General features: G+C 42.4%; 1 protein-coding gene, 1 long non-coding RNA gene and 1 other non-coding gene across 16 annotated transcripts in view; 1 reads left to right on the top strand and 2 right to left on the bottom strand.

Moving 5' to 3' along the window:
* The window catches only part of MAGI2 (membrane associated guanylate kinase, WW and PDZ domain containing 2), a 923,418-nt gene that overhangs the window by 204,803 nt on the left and 696,173 nt on the right, over nucleotides 1–22,442 (bottom strand). For all 14 annotated transcript variants that reach the window (XR_008892612.1, XM_056573436.1, XM_056573435.1 and 11 more), the window contains one exon: nucleotides 20,324–20,506. Coding sequence is in view for 13 of the 14 variants with exons in the window: in XM_056573436.1 (XP_056429411.1) it covers nucleotides 20,324–20,506 (183 nt within the window). In the remaining variant the exon portion in view is untranslated. The remainder of the gene's footprint in view (nucleotides 1–20,323; nucleotides 20,507–22,442) is intronic.
* The window catches only part of LOC130368949 (uncharacterized), a 30,734-nt gene that overhangs the window by 6,478 nt on the left and 1,814 nt on the right, over nucleotides 1–22,442 (top strand). Inside the window, exon 2 of the long non-coding RNA XR_008892613.1 lies at nucleotides 20,351–20,415. This is a non-coding gene — a long non-coding RNA (uncharacterized LOC130368949). The remainder of the gene's footprint in view (nucleotides 1–20,350; nucleotides 20,416–22,442) is intronic.
* On the bottom strand, nucleotides 3,599–3,792 carry LOC130267807 (U2 spliceosomal RNA). The gene has a single exon (XR_008843292.1). It is a non-coding gene; the product is annotated as a U2 spliceosomal RNA (small nuclear RNA).

The following is a 22,442-nucleotide window of genomic DNA, read 5'->3' as shown; positions in this document are numbered from 1 at the left end:
CCATAACCAACAAGCGGGTGCTGTACTATAAGTTGTCAGTCTGAATAATAGCCCAGCAACCATACACAGAATAGGTTATCCAGGGTTTTACAGTGGATACATGTCCATCAGTATTAAATTCAGTCCTAAAAAGTGCATAAAAGTAGGCTTGGGGGGGCTGTAGGTTTCTGCAAATAAACACTATTTATATTCTAAAAAACTATACCATATACTTTTCATATCATACCCACCTGGTAAGACCTCAGCTTGCTATCATTCAGGAGAAATCATTATTGTTCACTGCCCCAGTCATGTACTGGACACAGTAGCAGGACCGAGCAGTTACAAGTGTAGCTATCAGAGCTATATTCTGCTAGGAGACCTGCACCTATGTGATCATCACATGACCATGAGAAATTGCTATCCCCTTGGAAAACTTATTTTTTTTAATCAACTGGTGCCAGAAAGTTAAACAGATTTGTAAATCACTTATATTAAAAAAATCTTAATCCTTCCAGTAATTTTTAGGGGCTGTATACCTAAAGAGAAATCCAAAAAAGAAATGCATTTCCTCTGATGTCATGACCACAGTGCTTTCTGCTAACCTCTGCTGTCCATTTTAAGAACTGTTCAGAAAAGGAGAAAATCCCCATAGCAAACATATGCTGTTCTGAATAATAGCCAGAGAAACCCAATTTCTCTCGATTAAGCACATACCTAATATGTCTATGTTAAATGTTCGGCGGACGCAGTAGAGGGCTCAGAAGGGAAGGAGCAACAAATGGTTTTTGGGGGGCATGTCACCATTAGGAAGCCCCTATGGTGCCAGAACAGCAAAAAAAAAACCCACATGGCAAACCATTTTGGAAACTAGACCCCTCGGGGAACATAACAAGGGGTAAAGTGAACCTTAATACCCCACAGGTGATTCACGACTTTTGCATATGTAAAAAAAAAAAAAAAATTTTTTACCTAAAATGCTTGGTTTCCCAAAAAATTTACATTTTTAAAAAGGGTAATAGCAGAAAATAACTCCCAAAATTTGAAGCCCAATTTCTCCCGATTCAGAAAACATCCCATATGGGGGTGAAAAGTGCTCTGCTGGCGCACTACAGGTCTCAGAAGAGAAGGAGTCACATTTGGCTTTTTGAAAGCAAATTTTGCTCTGGGGGCATGCCGCATTTAGGAAGCCCCTATGGTGCCAGAACAGCAAAAAAAAACAAAAAACCCACATGGCATACCATTTTGGAAACTAGACCCCTCAGGGAACGTAACAAGGGGTAAAGTGAACCTTAATACCCCACAGGTGTTTCACGACTTTTGCATATGTTAAAAAAATATATATATTTTTTTTACCTAAAATGCTTGGTTACTCTGAAATTTTGCATTTTTAAAAAGGGTGATAGCAGAAAATACCCCCCCAAAATTTGTAACACAATTTCTCCCGAGTACGGCGATACCCCATATGTGACCCTAAACTGTTGCCTTGAAATATGACAGGGCTCCAAAGTGAGAGCGCCATGCGCATTTGAGGCCTAGATTAGGGACTTGCATAGGGGTGGACATAGGGGTATTCTACGCCATTGATTCCCAAACAGGGTGCCTCCAGCTGTTGTAAAACTCCCAGCATGCCTGGACAGTCAGTGGCTGTCTTGCAATACTGGGAGAAGTTGTTTTGCATTAGCTGGAGGCTCCGCTTTTCATTTTTATTGGGGAGGGGAGGGGAGGGGGGCTGTGTAGGGATATGTGTATGTGTAGTGTTTTTTTACTTTTTATTTTATTTTGTGTTAGTGTAGTGTAGTGTTTTTAGGGTACAGTCACACGGGCGGGGGTTCACAGTAGTTTCTCGCTGGCAGTTTGAGCTGCGGCAGAAAATTTGCCGCAGCTCAAACTTGCAGCCGGATACTTACTGTAAACCTCCGCCCATGTGAGTGTACCCTGTTGCAAATCTACAACTCCAAGCATGTACGGGATGCTGGGGATTGTAGTTATGCAACAGCTGGAGACACGCTGGTTTGCTACTTAACTCAGTGTTTCACAACCAGTGTCCCTTCAGCTGTTGCAAAACTACAACTCTCAGCAGTCACCGACAACCAACGGGCATGCTGGGAGTTGTAGTTATGCAACCAGCAGATACACCACTACAACTCCCAGCTTGCACTTTAGCTGATTGTGCAAGCTGGGAGTTGTAGTTATACAACAGCTGAAGGTACACTTTTCCATAGAAAAAATGTGCCTCCAGCTGTTGCAAAACTATAAGTCCCAGCATGCCCATAAGGGAATGCTGGGAGTTGTGGTGGTCTGCCTCCTGCTGTTGCATAACTACAGCTCCCAGCATGCCCTTTTTGCATGCTTGGAGCTGTTGCTAAGCAACAGCAGGAGGCTGTCACTCACCCAACTGCTGATCCTCGCTGCAGGTCAGTCCCTCGCCGCCGCTCCTGGGGCCCCAATCCCAACAGGGACGCCGGGGATCGGGGTCCCCAGCTGCCGGGGTCCACGTCCTGCACCAGCTCACGTGCTCCGGAAGCGGGGCGGAGCGGGTTGCGGGAGTGACACCCACAGCAGGTGCCCCGATTGGTCGGCCGGTAAACCGGCCGACGAATCAGGGCGATCGTGAGGTGGCACCAGTGCCACCTCTCCCCTGCTGGCTATGGCTGGAGACTGGATTGACCCGGAATCCGCCGCACATCATGACCCCTCTGGGCGATATGCCACGATGCTTGCTGAACGATTTCAGCAGGCATCGGGCACCGGCTCCGCTCCAGATGGCTGCGGGGGGACGGGAAAGCACATGACGTTCTCATACGTCATGTGTCCTTAAGGACTCAGAAATGGAGACGTAGGAGATCATCATGTGTCCTTAAGGGGTTAAAGGAAACCTGTCAGTAGTATCACCCACACTAAACATGTCACACAGGCTTGTTTTTTTATTTTTTATCTAAGAGCCGAGGAACGTGCTCTCGAGTCACCAAAAGGGCAAGAAAAAGTGCAAACGTGTTACACTAAAAAAAAGTGCACAGAGGATGTGGTCTATCGCAAGCCCTTCTCCGATAGGAGAGAGGCCCCACAACAAAACGTACCCTTTGCCTCCGGACCAAAAGGTACCTGCGAGGTTCCAGGTTCGATGTCCCTTTTCGCCGAAGCTACTAAGGGTCCACAAATGCTCCCGGCATTCCCCTTGGCATTAGCCAAGGTATCTGCCCGCAAAGCCGATAATGGTAGGTACCCTGCCAGAGCAGGAGTATCCGGGGTGTTTGCAGGGAGGTGCAGAACCTAATGGCCACACACACCTCCCCTAGACCGCCAGGAGGGAAACCCAGAAAGGCTACCACATCCTGACAAATCCTGTGGACACACAACACGCAAAAATTGACACAGTGAGACAAAAAGAAATAAATAAGTGAATGTGTGCAGATATACTGCCCGGACATCTGACCGGATCTATAAAAATTTCTCTAATCCTAGCCAGAAGGCCGGGAATCAAGAGGTGAGTGCCACAAAGGTGCAGAGATCATGGTGCCCATGCTTCAACTCAGTGAGTCTATCCTCCCAGTGAGTTTCGGCACCTCGGGGTCGCCACTCCCCAAGGCACTAAAGTACCTTGGCTCTAGACCCTCTCAGCCTTATGGCGAGACCTGGAGGAAAACATCGGGGCAGCCGTCGAGCTGATTCCTCAGAACCAGCCCCGGAACACCTGCTCCCTACCATGCAGCACCCATCCCACCAGCTCCACACTGGTGTCGCCTGCCACCAGCATGAAACTGATAAGAACAGATACTACACTTGATCTTAGCCAAAAGGCCGAGAAGCAAATATTATGAAAGTTCCAAACCCCTTTGCGATTAAGCAAATATGGACTTTATTGTCCAAACAGTTCTCTTCATTTTATCTTTATTTTTCCATTAACACAACCATACGAGAGCGTGTTTTCTTTTTGCAGAACAAGTAGTACTTTTAAAATGGGTACTCCAGGGAAGTTAAAGGAAACCTGTCAGTAGTATCACCCGCACTTAACCTGTCACACAGGCTTGTAGTGCGGGTGATGCTGATTAAAACGGTACTCACATTGTGTAGATCCGCCCAGCCGTCCCACCACAAATTGCGTTTTTCTATATATGTTAATGAGGGCCTTAAGGCATGAGTGGAGCTCCAACCCAAGCTTTGGGCACCCTGACATCATCTTTGCTGGGTGGCTGCTGTGCCCGGCTCATCAATATTCATAAACTCCCTCCCTGCTCCTTCGAACGTGTTATAGTACTGCGCATGCGCAACTTACTGTGCACCGATGTCTGCAGCTGTAAAGCTGAGGGGAATGCCGTTTCCGGGAGAGACACAGTAGGCAGCGCATGCACAGTACTATAACACGGCCAAAGGAGCAGGGAAGGGGTTTATGAATATTGATGAGCCGGGACCAGCGGCCGCCCGGCAAATATGTCAGGGTGCCCGAAGCTCGGATCGGAGCTCTGCCCATGCCCCAAGGCCCTCATTAGCATATATAGAAAAAAGCAATTTGTGGCGGAACGGCTGGGAGAATCCTCAAATGTGAGTACCGTTTTAATCAGTATCACCTGGACTACAAGTCTGTGTAACAGGTTTAATGTGGATGATACTACTGACATATTTCCTTTATGAAACATAGAGATGCCCCAAAGCCACCACAATACCTGTTCTGTGTCCTCTGTAGTTATCCATGTGGTTTTTGCAGCTCCTTTGGCCCCTTGTGTCTCCTAAATACTTTTTCCTTGTTTGCAGCATAGACTACAACTCCCAGACGTCAGTGCAGCTCTGTAATGGCTGCCAGCCAACTGCTTTAACTATCCGTGTGCACGCTTACACTGCAGCACACACACACTTGAACAGGTCTTTTCCTTCAGACTATACTTCCTCCAGCAATAAATCATGCTGTGCTCTGAATGGCAGCAGTCATTGATTAGCTCTACACAGGAAAAAGCAGCTATGTGCTTAGTTGGGACTGAGAATCTTCACTGCTCTTCTCTCACAGCTCAAAAACGCCTCACACAGGGAGGGGCGGTGTGGCTGTACAGCCAGAACTCTAGATCAAACAGAAATCAGACAGACATCAGGTGGTATTGTCTTGAAGGGGGGGGGGGGGCTTGGTCTCACTGAGGATCTGAGGATCTGAAAATGAAATTAGAATTTTCTCTCACTTGCTGCATGCAAGTGACACCTGAAAGAGGGAAACTGCTCTATATAGCTAATCATATTTAGACAAATACATAGGTTGGCGAGAGGGAAAGGATGGGCTATGGGCTTAGAGCCCCGGAGTACTCATTTAAGGTTCGCTGTAAAAATAATGTTACAGCTTTATTCTCAGGGTCAGTACGATTACAGCAATACCAAATGTATATTTTATATATACATATATACATATATATATATATATATATATATATACACACACACACACATTTTTTTTTTTACTACTTTGGCACCAAACAAAACAAATTGTCAAGTCACATTCCAAGGACCATAACTTTTTTATGTTTCTGCTCTTGTCTGATCTGTGTGGGTGCTTACTCTTTGCAGTAAACATTTTAGCTTTTATTGGTATCTGTTTTTTTAGCACACTACTCAAAAAAATAAAAGGGAACGCTTAACCCCTTGGGGACGGAGACCATTATGACCCTAAGGACAGGAGCATTTATTGCAAATCTGACCACTGTCATTTTAAGCATTAATAACTCTGGGATGCTTTTACTTATAAATTTGATTCCGAGATTGTTTTTTCATGACATATTCTACTTTATGGTAGTGGTAAATTTTCGTCAATACTGCATCATTTCTTGGTGAAAAATTCAAAATTTTGTGAAAATTTTTTAACATTTTGAATTTTTCTATCTTTGAAGCTCTCTGCTTGTAAGGAAAATAGACATTCCAAATAAATTATTTATTGATTCACATATACAATATGTCTACTTTATATTTGCATCCTAAAGTTGACATGTTTTTACTTTTGGAAGACATCAGAGGGCTTCAAAGTTCAGCAGCAATTTTCCAATTTTTCACAAAATTTTCAAAATCGGAATTTTTCAGGGACCAGTTCAGTTTTGATTTGATTTGAAGGGCCTTCATATTAGAAATACCCCATAAATGACCCAATTATAAAAACTGCACCCCTCAAAGTATCCAAAATGACATTCAGTAAGTGTGTTAACCCTTTAGATGTTTCACATGAATAGCAGCAAAGTGAAGGAGAAAATTCAAAATCTTAATGTTTTACACTCGCATGTTCTTGTAGACTCAGTTTTTGAATTTTTACAAGTGGTAATAGGAGAAAAAGCCCCCCAAATTTGTAACTCAATTTCTCTCGAGTAAGGAAATACCTCATATGTGTATGTCAAGTGTTTAGCGGGCGCAGTAGAGGGCTCAGAAGGGAAGGAGTGACAATGGAATTTTGGAAAGTGAATTTTGCTTAAATGGTTTTTGGGGGGCATGTCACATTTAGAAAGCCCCTATGGTGCCACAACAGCAGAAAACCCCACATGGCATACCATTTTGGAAACTACACCCCTCAAGGCACGTAACAAGGGGTCCAGTTAGCCTTAACACCCCACAGGTGTTTGACAACTTTTCGTTAAAATCGGATGTGTAAATGAAAAAAAATAAGTTTTTTCTTTAAAGTGCAGTTTTCCCCCCCAAATTTACCATATTTACAAAGGGTAATGGGAGAAAATGCCCCACAAAATTTGTAACCCCATCTCTTCTGAGTATGGAAATACCCCATGTTAGGACGTAAAATGCTCTGCGGGAGAGCTACAATGCTCAGAAGAGAAGGAGTGCAATTGAGCTTTTGGAAAGAGAATTTGTTTGGAATGGTAGTCAGGGGCCATGTGCGTTTACAAAGCCCCCTGTGGTGCCAGAACAGTGGACCCCCCCCCACATGTGACCCCATTTTGGAAACTACACCCTCACAGAATTTAATAGGGGTGCAGTGAGTATTTACACCCCACTGGCGTTTGACAGATCTTTGGAACAGTGGGCTGTGCAAATGAAAAATAAAATTTTTCATTTTCACAGACCAATGTTCCAAAAATTTGTCAGACACCTGTGGGGCGTGAATGCTCACTGCACCCCTTAATACATTAGGTGAGGGGTGTAGTTTCCAAAGTGGGGTCACATGTGGGGAGGTCCATTATTCTGGCACTATGGGGGCTTTGTTAACACACGTGGCCTTCAATTCCGGACAAATTTTCTCTTCAAAATTTCAATGTCGCTCCTTCTCTTCTGAGCATTGTAGTTTTCCCGCAGAGAGCTTTACATCCACATACTCAGAAGAAATGGGGTTACAAATTTTGGGGGGCTTTTTTCCTATTTTCACTTGTGAACATGAAAAATTTAGGGTAACACCAGCATTTTAGTGAAAAATTAATTTTTTTTCATTTTCCAATCCAAATTTAATGAAAATTCGTCAAACACCTGTGGGGTTTTAAGGCTCACTATACCCCTTATCACGTTCCATGAGGGGTGTAGTTTCCAAAATGGGGTCACATGTGGGTATTAATTTTTTTGCGTTTATGTCAGAACCACTGTAAAATCAGCCACCCCTGTGCAAATCACCAATTTAGGCCTCAAATGTACATGGTGTGCTCTCAATCCTGAGCCTTGTTGTGCGTCCGTAGAGCATTTTACGCCCACATATGGGGTATTTCCGTACTCAGGAGAAATTGTGTTACAAATTTTGGGGGTCTTTTTTTCCTTCTACTGCTTGTGAAAATAAAAATTATGGGGCAACACCAGCATGTTAGTGTAAATTTTTTTTATTTTTTTTTTACACTAACAGGCTGGTGTAACCCCCAACTTTTCCTTTTCATAAGAGGTAAAAGCCAAAAAAGCCCCCCAAAATTTGTAGAGCAATTTCTCCTGAGTACGGAGAAATTGTGTTACAAATTTTGGGGGTCTTTTTTTCCTTCTACTGCTTGTGAAAATAAAAAGTATGTGGCAACACCAGCATGTTAGTGTAAATTTTTTAATTTTTTTTTACACTAACAGGCTGGTGTAACCCCCAACTTTTCCTTTTCATAAGGGGTAAAAGCCAAAAAAGCCCCCTAAAATTTGTAGAGCAATTTCTCCTGAGTACGAAAATACCCGATATGTGGCCCTAAACTGTTTCCTTGAAATACGACAGGGCTCCGAAGTGAGAGAGCGCCATGCGCATTTGAGGACTAAATTAGGGATTGCATAGAGGTGGACATATTCTACGCCAGTGATTCCCAAACAGGGTACCTCCAGCTGTTGCTAAACTCCCAGCATGCCTGGACAGTCAATGGCTGTCCAGAAATGCTGAGAGTTGTTGTTTTGCAACAGCTGAAGGCTCCATTTTGGAAACACTGCCGTACAATATGTTTTTCATTTTTATTGGGGGGTGGGGGGGTGGGGGGGGGGGGGTTTGGAGACAGTGTAAGGGGGTGTTTATGAAGTGTTTTACTCTTTATTATGTGTTAGTGTGGTATAGTGTAGTGTTTTTAGGGTACATTCGCACTGGCGTGTTACGGTGAGTCTCCCGCTAGGAGTTTGCGCTGTGGCGAATAATTTGTCGCAGCCCAAACTTGAAGCAGGAAACTTACTGTAAACCTGCCCGTGTGAATGTACCCTGTACGTTCACATGGGGGGGGGGGGCAAACCTCCGGCTGTTTCAAAACTACAACCCCCAGCATGTACTGACAGACCGTGCATGCTGGGAGTTGTACTTTTGAAACAGTTGGAGGCACACTGGTTGGAAAACCTTCAGTTAGGTTCTGTTACCTAACTCAGTATTTTCCAACCATTGTGCCTCCAACTGTTGCAAAACTACAACTCCCAGCATGTACTGATCGCCGAAGGGCGTGCTGGGAGATGTAGTTAAGTACCTCCAGCTGTTGCATAACTACAACTCCCAGCATGCTGAGACAGCTGTTTGGGCATGCTGGGATTTGCAGTTTTGCAACATCTGGAGGGCTACAGTTTATAGACCAATGCTCCAAACTGTGACACTCCAGATGTTGCAAAACTACAAATCCCAGCATGCCCAGACAACAAACAGCTGTTTGGGCATGCTAGGAGTTTTAGTTTTGCAAGATCTGGAGGGATAGAGTTTAGAGACCACTGTATAATGGTCTCAAACTGTAGCCCTCCAGCTGTTGCAAAACTACATATTCTAGCATGCACAAACAGCTGTCTGGGCATGCTGGGAGTTGTAGTTTTGCAACATCTGGAGGGCTACAGGTTAGAGACCACTGTATAATGGTCTCAGACTGTAGCCCTCCAGATGTTGCTAGGCAACTTACCGGCTTCCGTAGGATCCAGGGGGCCATCCTCTTCTGCCGCACGTCATCGCCGCCCGCCGATCTCCGTCGCCGCCCGCCGATAACAGTCTGCCGCAGCCTACGGATCGGTAAGTGGATCTTCGGCGCTGGTCCCCGTTGGTTTCCCAGTCCTGCCCCGCCTATTGTGGGTGGGCAGAATGGGGAAAACGAAAGTTAACCCCCAGCTCCCGATCTGCTATTGGTGGTCATGTCTAGACCGTAGGATCGTAGGTGCCTTAGACAACCACGATCCCCCTTATATTCCGGGTCACCATAGTCCCGTAATGACCCGGAATCGGAACAAATCGCAAGTGTGAATTCACTTGCGATTTGCGCCGATCGCCGACATGGGGGGGCGGGGGGTAGTCTAATGACCAAAATTCCCACTGTCGTATGGATACGCCCTTCGTCCCCAACAGGTTAAACAACACAATGTAACTCCAAGACAATCACACTTCAGTGAAATTACACTGTCCACTCAGGAAGCAACACTGATTGACAATCAATTTCACATGGTGTTGTGCAAATGGAAGAGACAACAGGTGGAAATTATAGGCAATTAACAATGCACCTCCAATAAAAGGAGTGGTTCTTCAGGTGGTGACCACGGACCATTTCTCAGTTCCTACGCTTCCTGGCTGATGTTTTGGTCTTTTTTGAATGCTGGCGGTGCCTTCACTCTAGTGGTAGCATGAGACGGAGTCTACAATCCACACAAGTGGCTCAGTTAGTGCAGCCCATCCAGGATGGCACATCAATGCGAGCTGTGGCAGGAAGGTTAGCTGTGTCTGTCAGCGTAGTGTCCAGAGCATGGAGGCACTACCAAGAGACAGGCCAGTACATCAGGAAACATGGAGGAGGCTGTAGGAGGGCAACAACTCAGCAGCAGGACCGCTACCTCCGCCTTTGTGCAAGGAGGAGCAGGAGGAGCACTGCCAGAGCTCGGCAAAATGACCTCCAACAGGCCACAAATGTGCATGTGTCCACTCAAACGGTTAGAAACAGACTCAGGCCCTCGTATGAGGGCCTGATATTCAAAGGTGGGGGTTGTGCTTACAGCCCAACACCGTGCAGGACATTTGCCAGAGAACACCAAGATTGGCAAATTTGTCACTGGCGCCTTGTGCTCTTCACAGATGAAAGCAGGTTCACACTGAGCACATGTGACAGACGTGACAGAGTCTGAAGATGCCGTGGAGAACGATCTGCTGTCTGCAACATCCCCCAGCATGATCAGTTTGGAGGTGGGTCAGTAATGGTGTTGGGTGGCATTTGTTTGGGGGGCCGCATAGCCCTCCATGTGCTTACCAGAGGTAGTCTGACTGCCATTAGGTAAAGAGATCCTCAGACCCCTTGTGAGACTATATGCTGGTGCAGTTGGCGCTGGGTTTCTTCTAATGTAAGACAATGAAAGGAGTAAACCTCCAGGATTTGCGTTTTTTTTTCACTCCTGGCATTTGGCACAGGAGTTTGATTGTCATAAGACAACCAAGCTTCAGTGATCCCCAACACAGACTACCATAAAAACTATCTACTGCCGGTTACTAAAAGGCTAATGAAAGATTGCAAACTGAGATATTGAAATATGTTAAGAATTGATAGATCATCTTTACATTTTGTAGAATGTTTCAGCATACAATGAATATCTATACAAGGAATAACATTTATTTCTACACCCTCAAGTATTTTTACTGATACATTAATGCACCAATATGAATGTACATTAATATCTATAAATGGAATCAACTTAAAATATGTATTAAATAAAATCAATAAATAATAAAATATTCAAATCAATTTTAACATTTTTACCACTGCAGTACAAAACAAAGATCTCACACAATAGCCAGTATAACTTTACAATGCTTTTGACCCAAGCGCATGACAATCTTTTCCAGGTCTAGAAGCCAGCTCCAAAAGTTAGGAGCCAGCAGTGACTTGATGTAGGGCTGTGTTCACATATTTCATTTGTGGCTGATGCAAATTTAATAAAACTGTAGAAGAAAGTCAAGAAAACACACTTCAATGAAAGGGAGCAAAATCTAGTAACCCAGGGCTGATCTAGTTGATCTGGCAATAGGATTTTCAGCCTTGACTCAACAGTTTTAGATCTTCTGATTCAAGGAGATTGGGAATTCATCTAAACCAGCACTGCTCTTTACTAGCTTTTCCAGCCAGTGCCACCAATATATTCTTAAAGTGAACTGGGTTACCAGAAAACAACAACAGTAAATCAGGGAAATAATAAAATGGTCTCCTTGCTCTCCTTTTTGGACTAACTCTTTTAAGCAACCTTGTTTTGGCCTTGAGGACGCCGCAAAATTGAAAAAACACAGTACACTTTATGGTCAAAATGACATGTTATCTTGATTCTGTAATAAGCAATTGGTTGGTTCCTGTTGACGACTGCTCTACTTTTCCTCTGCCCAGGTTTTGAATGATTTACCCAAATGGCTTTTGAGTAAGAAAATAAGTATGCATAAAATGGTCCTCTTCTGACCCCTTTAACACTTATTTTTCTGCATATAGGACTGTGATCTGTAGTTGTTATCAGTATCATTTTTGTTTTGATGTCCCTTTTTGATTCATTTTTTTCTGGTATTTGAAGTGACCAATAATCAACAATTCTGGATTTTGGCATTAAACTTATTAGGGAAGGAGATTATTCACATTTATTAATCTTTTTTTTATCAATCTTTTGATTTGACTGTTATCATAAACATAAGTCCTTTTGTGTTAATGTATTCCCGCCTATGACTAAATATACATTCCAGGCAGGAAAAGATTAAAGGGGTTTTCCAGGATTTTTTTTATTTCACTATGCTACAGGGGCTGTAAAGTTAGTGTAGTCCATAATATAGTGTCTGTACCTGTGTGTGACGTTGGTCTCACAATTCTTCTGTGATTATTGCCCCAATATTTATTTTTAACAGCATACAAAATTACTCATGTCTCGGGATTTCCCAGGTTGCAATGCGTTGAGACCTGACATCACTAGTCAGGTGATCAGAGGGAGCCAGTTCTGCTTCAATTTTGCAACAGCTGTAGGCCCCCTGGTTAGAAAACACTGGGGGGAGAGTTAATCGACAAATTTAGACAGGAAAAACCAGTCTAAATCTTTTGCACAGAAAGTCGCAGTCTAAATATGTGCGACTTTTCTGCGACTATTGCTTTAGAGGATTTTTAGAAAATGATGCATTCTAGTCCATTTTAGATGGAAAAATGCATTTGTGCTGAATTTGTCAAAAGCGACTTTTCGGCGACAAGTCGCATCGGCTGAAAGTACACTGAAATGTCAGACCATGCTGGAGCAGATTTAAATACAGTCCAAAGCATAGATCCCGAAGTCTGTGCACAGAATTTATTAAGAGCCGTGCGCCTTTTGATAAATTAGGTGCTTAACCCTCTGTAGTTTGGTCTATATTGATGCAGGACATTGACAACTTTGATAAATCTCCCCCATCAATGGGTGTTTCAATGGGTGGGGTGGCTGATGTGTTGGAGGAAGGAAAGGGATCTCAAACTGTCAAGCATGGAACTGTGGGATGTGTAGTTTAGAGAACAAAATCAAACAAGAAATACCCAGTTCTGGCAGGTAAGTATTAAAATCACCTTATGGTGGATAACCCCTTTAATGATGCAGAAAAGGTCACATATCATAAACTATCAATACTATCATGTAATGTTTTAACTAATAAACATAATGGGGGAGATTTATTTAAACCTGTCCTGAGGAAAAGTTGCTGAGTTGCCCACAGCAATCAGATCGCTTCTGATTGGTTACTATTGGAAACTAACCAACTTTCCTCTGGACAGGTTTTGATAAATCTCCCAATATGTTTTTATTAAGGCCTAAGTAAGGTGCATGGGCGGGAAAACCATAGCGTCATATTTAGTTTATGAAAATGAAATGTTATATTGAGATATCACCCTTGATAGCACCTACTGGTTTTTAAGAAGACCCTAACTACTCAGCTTAGGGTTCCTTGAAGCAATTAAAAGGATTAATATTTCCTAACATTTCGGAGAAGATTAAAAAGAGATGTCAGGTGGTCAAACATATTTTATTCACTGCAAATAGAGCAGTTTTGCAAAATAGGCGTAGAGAAATAAATATGTGTTGTTATGTTTTGCTGATTTGAGAAATCTATTATGTACTATATAATGCTCTGTTTGTCTGCCATGTTATCTGCAATTGGTAGGCACAAAGCAAATGCTAATATCCTGTGGTGTGAATTATTCAGATTTGGTAAGCATGCTTTAAATAAATGGAAACCTCTCAAACTGATGCACAAAATTACTATTCTTATTTTTTACCAAATATGGAACATATGTTTAAAACAAATTGTGCTAGTAAGTGAAAAGCTACAAAGCCATTATAAATACGGTAAAAGCTTTAGACATCTGGAAAACATGATTTCAATTAACCATCAATGGGTATATATGAGCACACACTTTGTGTTTCCATTTTTGTGCTTCTAATTGAAGTAGTGAATCGTATTGGACGTAGGAGACTTATGACCATATTATCTGAGTAAATATCACGATTTTTCTCTCCACTGGAAAACAAGAGAATCCTCACTCGACATTATTTGCTTTTGTCTCAGTAGGACACTTCTGATTCTAATTAAAGTTGTCTATGAGCCTGACTTGTAGATTCAATGTGAGGGACGATTCATGCTGTCTAGAGGTGCCACCCTCTTTGTTCTCTAGAAAAGTGGCCCCATTTGCTGCTGCTATGAGATCCTTGTAACCCAGAATAAAAGTAAATTACATCTTATACTAAATTAACCCGTTACTTATTCTTCAATAATGGTCAAATGTTGTGTTGAGTATTTATACAAATAGAGGTGAAGGGAAAGATGAGTGAGGGGAAAGATAGATAGAGAGAGATCAAATAAAAAAGAATGGTATAGGTAAAGAAGTCAGGAGATGAAATCCTAGATTATCATATTCAATAACCTGTAGGATTTCTAGAGTTTGGCGCTCAGCTCAAGTAAAAGGGATTGGCAATCTTTAAGCAACTTTATGGAAATGAACAGTAACCATTACAATAAGGCACTTCATATACTGATGCTCCGCTGCTGCCGTTCTATGCAATTATGTAGCTCCTTACCCTTTCAATCGCCTATCGCTGTCCATAAGATGTCTTTCTATGGAGAAGCACATGACCATATATGATACATTGACGTGAATCATTATATGCGCTTCCATAAGAAGCCATCTTCTGAACGAGGAGCTGTCTGGCCACACACAGGATCCGCCATAGATCCCCCATAGACTATTATGGCATCCATTTAACATATTTATCATTACTAACCATTGAAAAGCTCATGATGTATCCAGTTCTGGATACCACCTGGTGGCATCAATAACCCATAGGCTACCTCATTAAAAGAACATGCGCCATTCCATAACTTAGAGATCAATAATATAAGAAAACATTAAACATATAAATAGCATATTTACTATGCTATTCCATGGTATGAGCTTTCCTGGGGGGAAACAAACATTATGATGCCTTAGAGGCTGTTCACATCAAATATTTAATCATTTCCCGATCATTTTGAACACTTTCCTGGATACCTATATTCAATGTGATTTTTAGACTTGATCCATATTGCCCTTAAAAAATCCTAATGCAAGTGGATCCAATGGACTGAGGCACCACTTACCAAGGAAGACAAAAAAAAGGTGGTGAGAATATTTGTGCAGCACTTTATCAATGCCAAGAATATAGGGCACACACAATGTTAAACATGTCACCCTTATATCAATAGACCATTGATGTGATTGTTCACATTTTCAGACAAGGTCTCATTATGCTTGAGGAAAATAAATAAAACAACGTCCAGCAGATGTGAAACTCCAAAAACTTGAATATTCAGCATTTTGTCTTATAAATGAGTAATTGCTGCAGGCAACTTGCAGAACTTGCTATGCTTTCCTGATAAATGAGAGCCTTCAAGACACTTTCTTTATTCTGCTAATGAACTAAATATTTTACAATACTGGATAATATCACTATTTACCGACCGCTTACTCGGAACGCTCCTTAAAGGGGTACTTCACTGTAAACATCTTATCCCCTAGAAAAAGGTGTCAGACCGCCGGGGACCCCCACGATCTCCGCTGCGGCCCCCTTTCATTTAGTGCATGGAGCAAACTCTGCTTCATGCCCGATGACTGGCGATGCTGGCTGCCATGCCCCCTCCATTAACCTCTATAGGAGGAGGCGTGACAGATATGTACTAGCCGTCACACCCCCTTCCTAAGACATGAATGGAGGGGGCGTGGTGGGACATTACGAAAACGGACGCTGCAAGCTTCCTTGTTCCGGATGCCACCACTGCCAGGCCAGCGGTGGGACCCCCGTGATCTAACATCTTATCCCCTATCCAAAGGGGAATACCCCTTTAGGGTACGTTCACACGTAGGCAGATTTGATGCACAGGATTTGATGCACAGGATTTTCTGCTGCAGATTTCAATGTAAACTAAATGACTGAGCACAGCTTCTAATCTGCAGTTACAAATCCTGCGCATCAAGTCTGCACAGGATCCTGTAAGTGTGAAGGTACCATTAAAGTTTTATTAAGCAGCTAGGAGAGCCAGGATGCTGGGCCGGAGGGGGGGGGGGGGGGATCTGACGAAGGATAGAGGATACATTTTTTCAATGCTGGATAACCCCCTTTATCCCCATGTATTGGGTTTAGTGTGGTTGTCAGTTTCACCTTAACGTCTTTTGAAGTATGAATTCAACATTTGCCGAAAGTGTGTTGGTTTTCACCTGCTATTGCTTAAAAAGTCAAATGAGCCTTTCATTTCATATTTCAGGCTATACATTTTTTACACTGCTTTGTGTCTAAAATAAGGCTTATTAAACCCATCTGAACCTATTCTGTAATCTAAGGTATTGACTTTTTATATTACAGTTCCCATTACATACAATATATAAAAAGAGCCAAGCTTAAAAGCCTCTGAAGGACATAGTAAGACAAACTCAAATGTTTTGTTCTTCCAATTCATAGTATGAAAAACACAGTGAAATTTGCTAAAAAAAAAAAGTTTCCAAACGAGGGTGCCTCCAGCTGTTGTAAAACTACAACTTCCACCATGCCTGGACAGCCATTGGCTGGTAACACTGTGCTAGAGGATCCACATGTCACACAAGCAAACTTCACTCTGGATTTAAATGAAACTTTAATACTCTGTCCACTCCTAATGTGTGTCCATAATGCAGTTCCCACGTGCATATATCGCATCATACTGACAAAAATGCAAACAAATTCTAAGAATTTACATTTAAAATGTAATTTACATCAATTTATATTTAACTGTAGTCTAGTTAAGATAAAGCACCAGTGACAGGAACCAAGCTAGCAATGGAATCACCGCCATTGTACAGTATATCACATAAGCTGTCATAAAAGCACAAAACTAACATTATTTAGTGTTTTAGATTATTTACTATCCAGTTTACGCAGTGTTAGATCTAAGACTATTTGCCCCTTTCCCACAATGCATTGTTGGAGTGCATGAAGTTCAGAAATAGAGAAAAAAAAGGTTTCTTATATAAAACTGTACTATAAAATGATACAGTAGTTTTTGTTTGAGCGAAAAGCATCCCTTTGGATTGTATGGAAAGAAGTGTAGTCAAAGAATAACTTAGGCTACTTTCACACTGCCGCTGTGCACCGACCATAAATGGCGGTTAGGCTCTTTTTTTCCTTTTACTTCAGCCTTTAACAGCCTTTATCTGAATGAGGCCCAACGGGCAATAATGGGTCCCGATGAATCTCATTTCCTATAATGGGGTCCTTTGGGCGCCGTTATTTTGTAGCAGGAGAAAAACACGACACAAGCAGTATTTTTTCTCCTGCTATTCCCCTCGGCTCCCCTGAAGGCCGTCACACTGCCGTGTGCTAACGGCAGTGGGAAAGAAACCTTAAAGGGGTATTCCAGGAAAAAACTTTTCTATATATATCAACTGGCTCCAGAAAGTTACAGGGATGTGGAATTCCTATCGCCGGGCAGGTGAATTTTCATGGCCCTTAGCCCGGCTTTGGCCAAGCAGGGCCGGACCTGACAAGCACGGCGGCACTCGGCAGTCTGTATGGGGTGGGCTCCCACATTCCTGCCCGCTCCATACTCTGCAGCCCCGGCTGTGGAAACTTGCATCCTCCGAAGCAGAGCAGGGGAGATGAGAAGCTGTCTCTCCCCTGCTCTGCCTTCTTTCTGCCATGCAGACGTGCGGGGGGAGATGAGGGGGCATGGCTTCTTGCTCCCCGTGCAGACCTGCATCCTCTGCCTTCGCTCCGCACAGCTCTAGCTTTGGAAAGCTGTGGGGAGGAGCGGACGCACGTCTGCACGGGGCGCAAGTTTCACACCGCCACTAATAACTAGCATGCGGCGCTCAGCAGTCTGTATGGAGCGGGCTCTGGACTCGTGCCCGCTCCATACTCTGCAGCCCCCAGCTGTTTTCAGTAGCCGGGGGCTGCCACTAATAGCCAGCATGCGGAAATTGCCGTGGCTGGCTATTAACCCTTTAGATCGCCGCTGTCAAAGCTGACAGCGGGGTCTAAAGGGACATGTGAATGCTCCCTGGTGGGCTAGTGGGATGGATCGCCCCCCCCGCAGCGTGATCGCGAGGGGGGGCGATCCACTATGGAGGTAGTCGCAGGGCTTACCTCGGTTCCCTGCTGTCCTGTGGCTCTGTCTTTGATAGAGCCTGGCTGGATCAATGGATCACAGAGCACACAGATCTATAGAGTTCAATAGAACTCTATTCATCTGTATGAGGAATCTAATGATTCCTCCTAAAAGTCTAATAAAGTGTAAAAAAAAAAAAAAAAAGTTTTAATAAAAGTTTAAAAAAAAACACACATTAACCCTTCCATGTTAAAAGTTCATATCACCCCCTTTTCCTATATAAAAACATGCAAACATAATAAAAATAAACATATTTGGTATCGCTGCGTGCGTAATTGTACGACCTATTAAAATATAACATATCCCGTACACTAAATGTAAAAAAAATACCAAACCACAGAATTGCAATTTTTATATTATCCCAGAAAAAAAAAGTTAAAAGTGATTAAAAAAGTCAGATCAATACAAAAATGGTACCGATACAAAAAAACTGATTATGGCACAAAAAATTTGCCCTCATACAGCCTGGTATGTGGGGAAAAAAATAAAGCTACAGGGGTTGAAAATGGCAATTAAAAAAATTCTAAAAAGTTCTGAATTTTTTATTTTATTTGTAAAACTATAGAAATCTGGTATTGCTGTAATCAGGCGGCCTAAAGTTAAAATGTTAGCTCAACCACAAGGTAAATGGCATAGAAAAGAAAACCACCAAATCCCCTAAGTTATCTTTTACTATTTCAATTTCACTTCACCTATTTTTTGATTCAGAGAATATGTTATTGAAAAATTTAAAGGTATCATTATAGTAGGTAGTTATGGCTATTCTAGGGAGAGGAGGAAAAAAATGAGAGCGTAAAAGCGAAAATTGGCCCGGACAAGTGGATCATCATGAGGGACAAGTAGATTTTGCTCCATTTTAGTCTCGTGGACAAGTAGTTTTTTTTATAAAATTTCCACACCCCTGAGTTAAACAGATTTGTAAATTACTTCTATAAAAAAATCTTAATCCTTCCAGTACTTATCAGCTGCTGAAGTTGAGTTGTTCTTTTCTGTCTAACTGCTCTCTGATGACTCCTGTCTCGGGAACTGTCCAGTGTAGGAGTGAATCCCCATAGCAAACCTCTCATGCTCCGGACAGTTCCTGAGACAGACAGAGGTGTCAGCAGAGAGCACTGTTGTCAGACAGAAAAAAACAACTCAACTTCAGCAGCTGATAACTATTGGAAGGATTACGCTTTTTTAATAGAAGTAATTTACAAATCTGTTTAACTTTCTGGAGCCAGTTGATCTAAATAAAAAAATAAAAAAAGTTTTTTCCTGGAATACCCCTTTAATCAGACACACCATGATCATACACTTTGCTGCTAACCCTCTCCACCAGACAGACTGTTCAGTTTCGGTAGTTGATGTCAGAATTTTTTTTATACAGTATAAAAACACCCCTTTTATACCATTGTTAGCAAATGTGTACTAATAAGACCATATATTGATTATATCAAAATAAACGAACATATGAAGGGAATACTTACATTCAAACTATATTCTAGTCAAAATAATTCTATTTAAAAGGGAAACTATCATTAGTTTCACCCAAACTAACCTATTGGTACAGGCTGGTAGTGCGAGTGACACTAATAATAACTATACTTACCTGTCCCATAGTCCTGTTGGTCTGTTATCTTCTCCATTCAGGCAGCAGGCTTGGTGGATGGGTGATGCTTTAGGAACATGGTGATAGCAGTGATGTCACCATGCTTCTGAAGCTCCACCTGTGCACTATTCCTGCCATCCGAATGAGGGAGATAAGGGGCCAACAGGACTATGGAACAGGGACAGGTAAGTATAGTTCGTACACGTGTGTAGTACGGGTGACACTAATGATAACAGGTAAGTGCTGGTGAAACTGATGACAGTTTCCCTTTTAAAAGGACATTTTCATTCTGCCTGAACAACAAGTTATTGTGTGGTCCTCCGTGGCTTCTCCCCTACCCATCAGTCTTGATTGATAGATCTCTCTCTATACCTAAACGGGAAGAGATCCATCAAACAAGGCCAACTCCAGGGACTGCCCTGATGACTCCCGATTCAGGCAGCATGATGACAGGTTCCCTTTCAATCTTTAAAATCGTCTTTTCTGGCACAAAGTCGAACTAAGGATTTCTAGTAGATAACACCTATGGAGGCACACTTGTGCTAGCATCAGAAAGAGAGTATCCCTGCTGCATCAAATGTGTGAATAATATTCATCCAGTGGAGAGTATATTGGTTAATTAAGCTAACAGCCGCAAGCACAAATAGTTTGAAATCAGTATAAGTACCCTCTAATAATACACAGTACTTTCACTAAATATGATTACAACTGTACTAATCAATATAAAAGTTATGCTGTACCTGTCTCCATTTTGCCATCCTGTGCAGCAGGTCCATCTGGAATTACGCTCTTCACTTGTAGAAATTCATCTGGCTCATCACCCCCAATAATGGTAAATCCAAAGCCCATGTTACTTTTTTTAAGTGTGGTGCTCAAAAATGTTCCTTTAAGTTGTGATGCATCCCGTGTAAAAAGTGGTTTTTCTATAGCAAGACAGAAAGAAAAAAAAACAACAACTTTGCATTACACATCCAAAAGTGCATACATCTTAGTTCACTTTACACAGTATATTTGTACCTTTAAACCAATTCTAACTAAGGCTGGGTTCACATCACGTTTTGTCCCATACGGGACCGCATACGGCAGGGGCAGCTGAAAACTTGCGCTTCCGTACCCCTTCGTATGCGGTCCCATTTGTAATTCATTTCAATGAGCCGACCGGAGTGAAACGCTGACTCCGGTTGGCTCATTTTTTCCCCCTATGCGGTTTTCCACCGGACCTAAAATCGTGTTCGACTACGATTTTAGGTCCGGTGGAAAAATTGGAAATAAAAAACAAATGCCATTTTGTAACTTTTGGGGGCTTCCGATTCTATGCAGTGCACTTTTCGGTAAAAATTACACCATATTTTTATTCTGTAGATCCATACGGTTACAAGGATACCTACATTTGTATTGTTTTTATTTTATTTTACTACATGCACCAAAATTAGTATGTGTAAAATCAACATCTTCTGACCCCTATAACTTTATTATTTTTCCATATACGGGGCGGTATGAGTGCTCATTTTTTGTTATGTGTACACCATTGACCGTGTGGTTTAATTAACATTATATTTTTATAGTTTGGACATTTATGCACGCGGCAATACCACATGTTTATTTTTATTATGTTTACATATTTTTTATATGGAATTCGGGAAAAGGGGGTGATTCAAACTTTTAATAATTTTTATGATTTTTTTTCATACACTTTTAGTGGGACTTTTAGGAGGAATCAGTAGATTCCTCATACAGATCAATGTGATTCCATAGAACCACATTTATCTGTGTGCTCTGCCCCTCATTGTTAAAGCCCTCTAGCTACCTCAGCAGTGGATTGCCCCCTTCCCTCCCCCCGCGATCGCACCATTGGACCACAAGCGATGGTTTAAATGCCCCTTTAGACACCGCTGTCAACTTTGACAGCGGCAATCTAAATGGTTAAAAGCCGGCCGTGGGGATCCCTGTATGTTGGCTATTAACGCTGGCCCCCAGCTACAAGAATCAGCTGGGGGCCTTCCGGTATGGCGCGGGCTTGAGTCAGGAGCCCGCGCCATACATCTCTTGCGGTGTCAGGAAGAGCCGACTCGTCCTTAGACGACAACCCGTTAAAGGGACTCGGTAAGCAATTACTTAACTAAGGAAAACAATATTCCTTGCATGACCCAGATCCCTGTACAAGATGCATTAAAATTTGCTTTCTTAGTCATGCAAGTAGGATGACCATGGGCATAACTTGAGGGGGTGCAGTGGTAGCACTTGTACCTGGGCCCGGATGAAAAAAAAAAAAAAACTCGTCTTCTAAATAGCACATGATCGATTGTGGCCCAGATCAAATTTTGCACTGGTGCCCAGGAGCCTCAAAGAGATTTTCTTGTTTGCCTGTTCAGCTCCAAGCTGAGCAGAGCTTTCCCTCTCTTCCTGCTTTCAGCATGAGGAGCTCTTGTTCTGTAATGGACACTTCAGACACATTGGTTGTGTGCAAACTACTAGCACTTTGCATGACTCACTGCCACAGCACAGTTTACACACAAGCAGAAGAGTATGTGTGTCAGTGATAAGGTTTACATAAAGTTAATGTTACCAGCAGATAACCTCTCTCCTGTTCTGTGCAGAGAGTGTGTAATGTCAGTAGCAGCCAGAGGTAGTTTGTTGCCTATACAATCAGCAGTAAACAAGAGGCAGAGAAAAGCAGCTATAACATGAAAATTATAATTATATTTATATATACACAAAACTGCATAACTTTACATGCCTTACATTTTAAACACTGATTCTGTAGATGGGAATATCCCTTTAAAGGACTACTCCACTTCCACAGCATTCAGAACATTTAGTTCCAAATGCTGGGTGTGGGACGTTACAGCCACACCCCTC

The sequence above is a fragment of the Hyla sarda genome, chromosome 4 (assembly GCF_029499605.1).
Source record: "Hyla sarda isolate aHylSar1 chromosome 4, aHylSar1.hap1, whole genome shotgun sequence".
In the NCBI taxonomy this organism is placed as follows: Eukaryota; Metazoa; Chordata; class Amphibia; order Anura; family Hylidae; genus Hyla; species Hyla sarda.
Note: the sequence above shows the minus strand (reverse complement) of the source record. Positions and strands in the feature narration are given on the sequence as shown.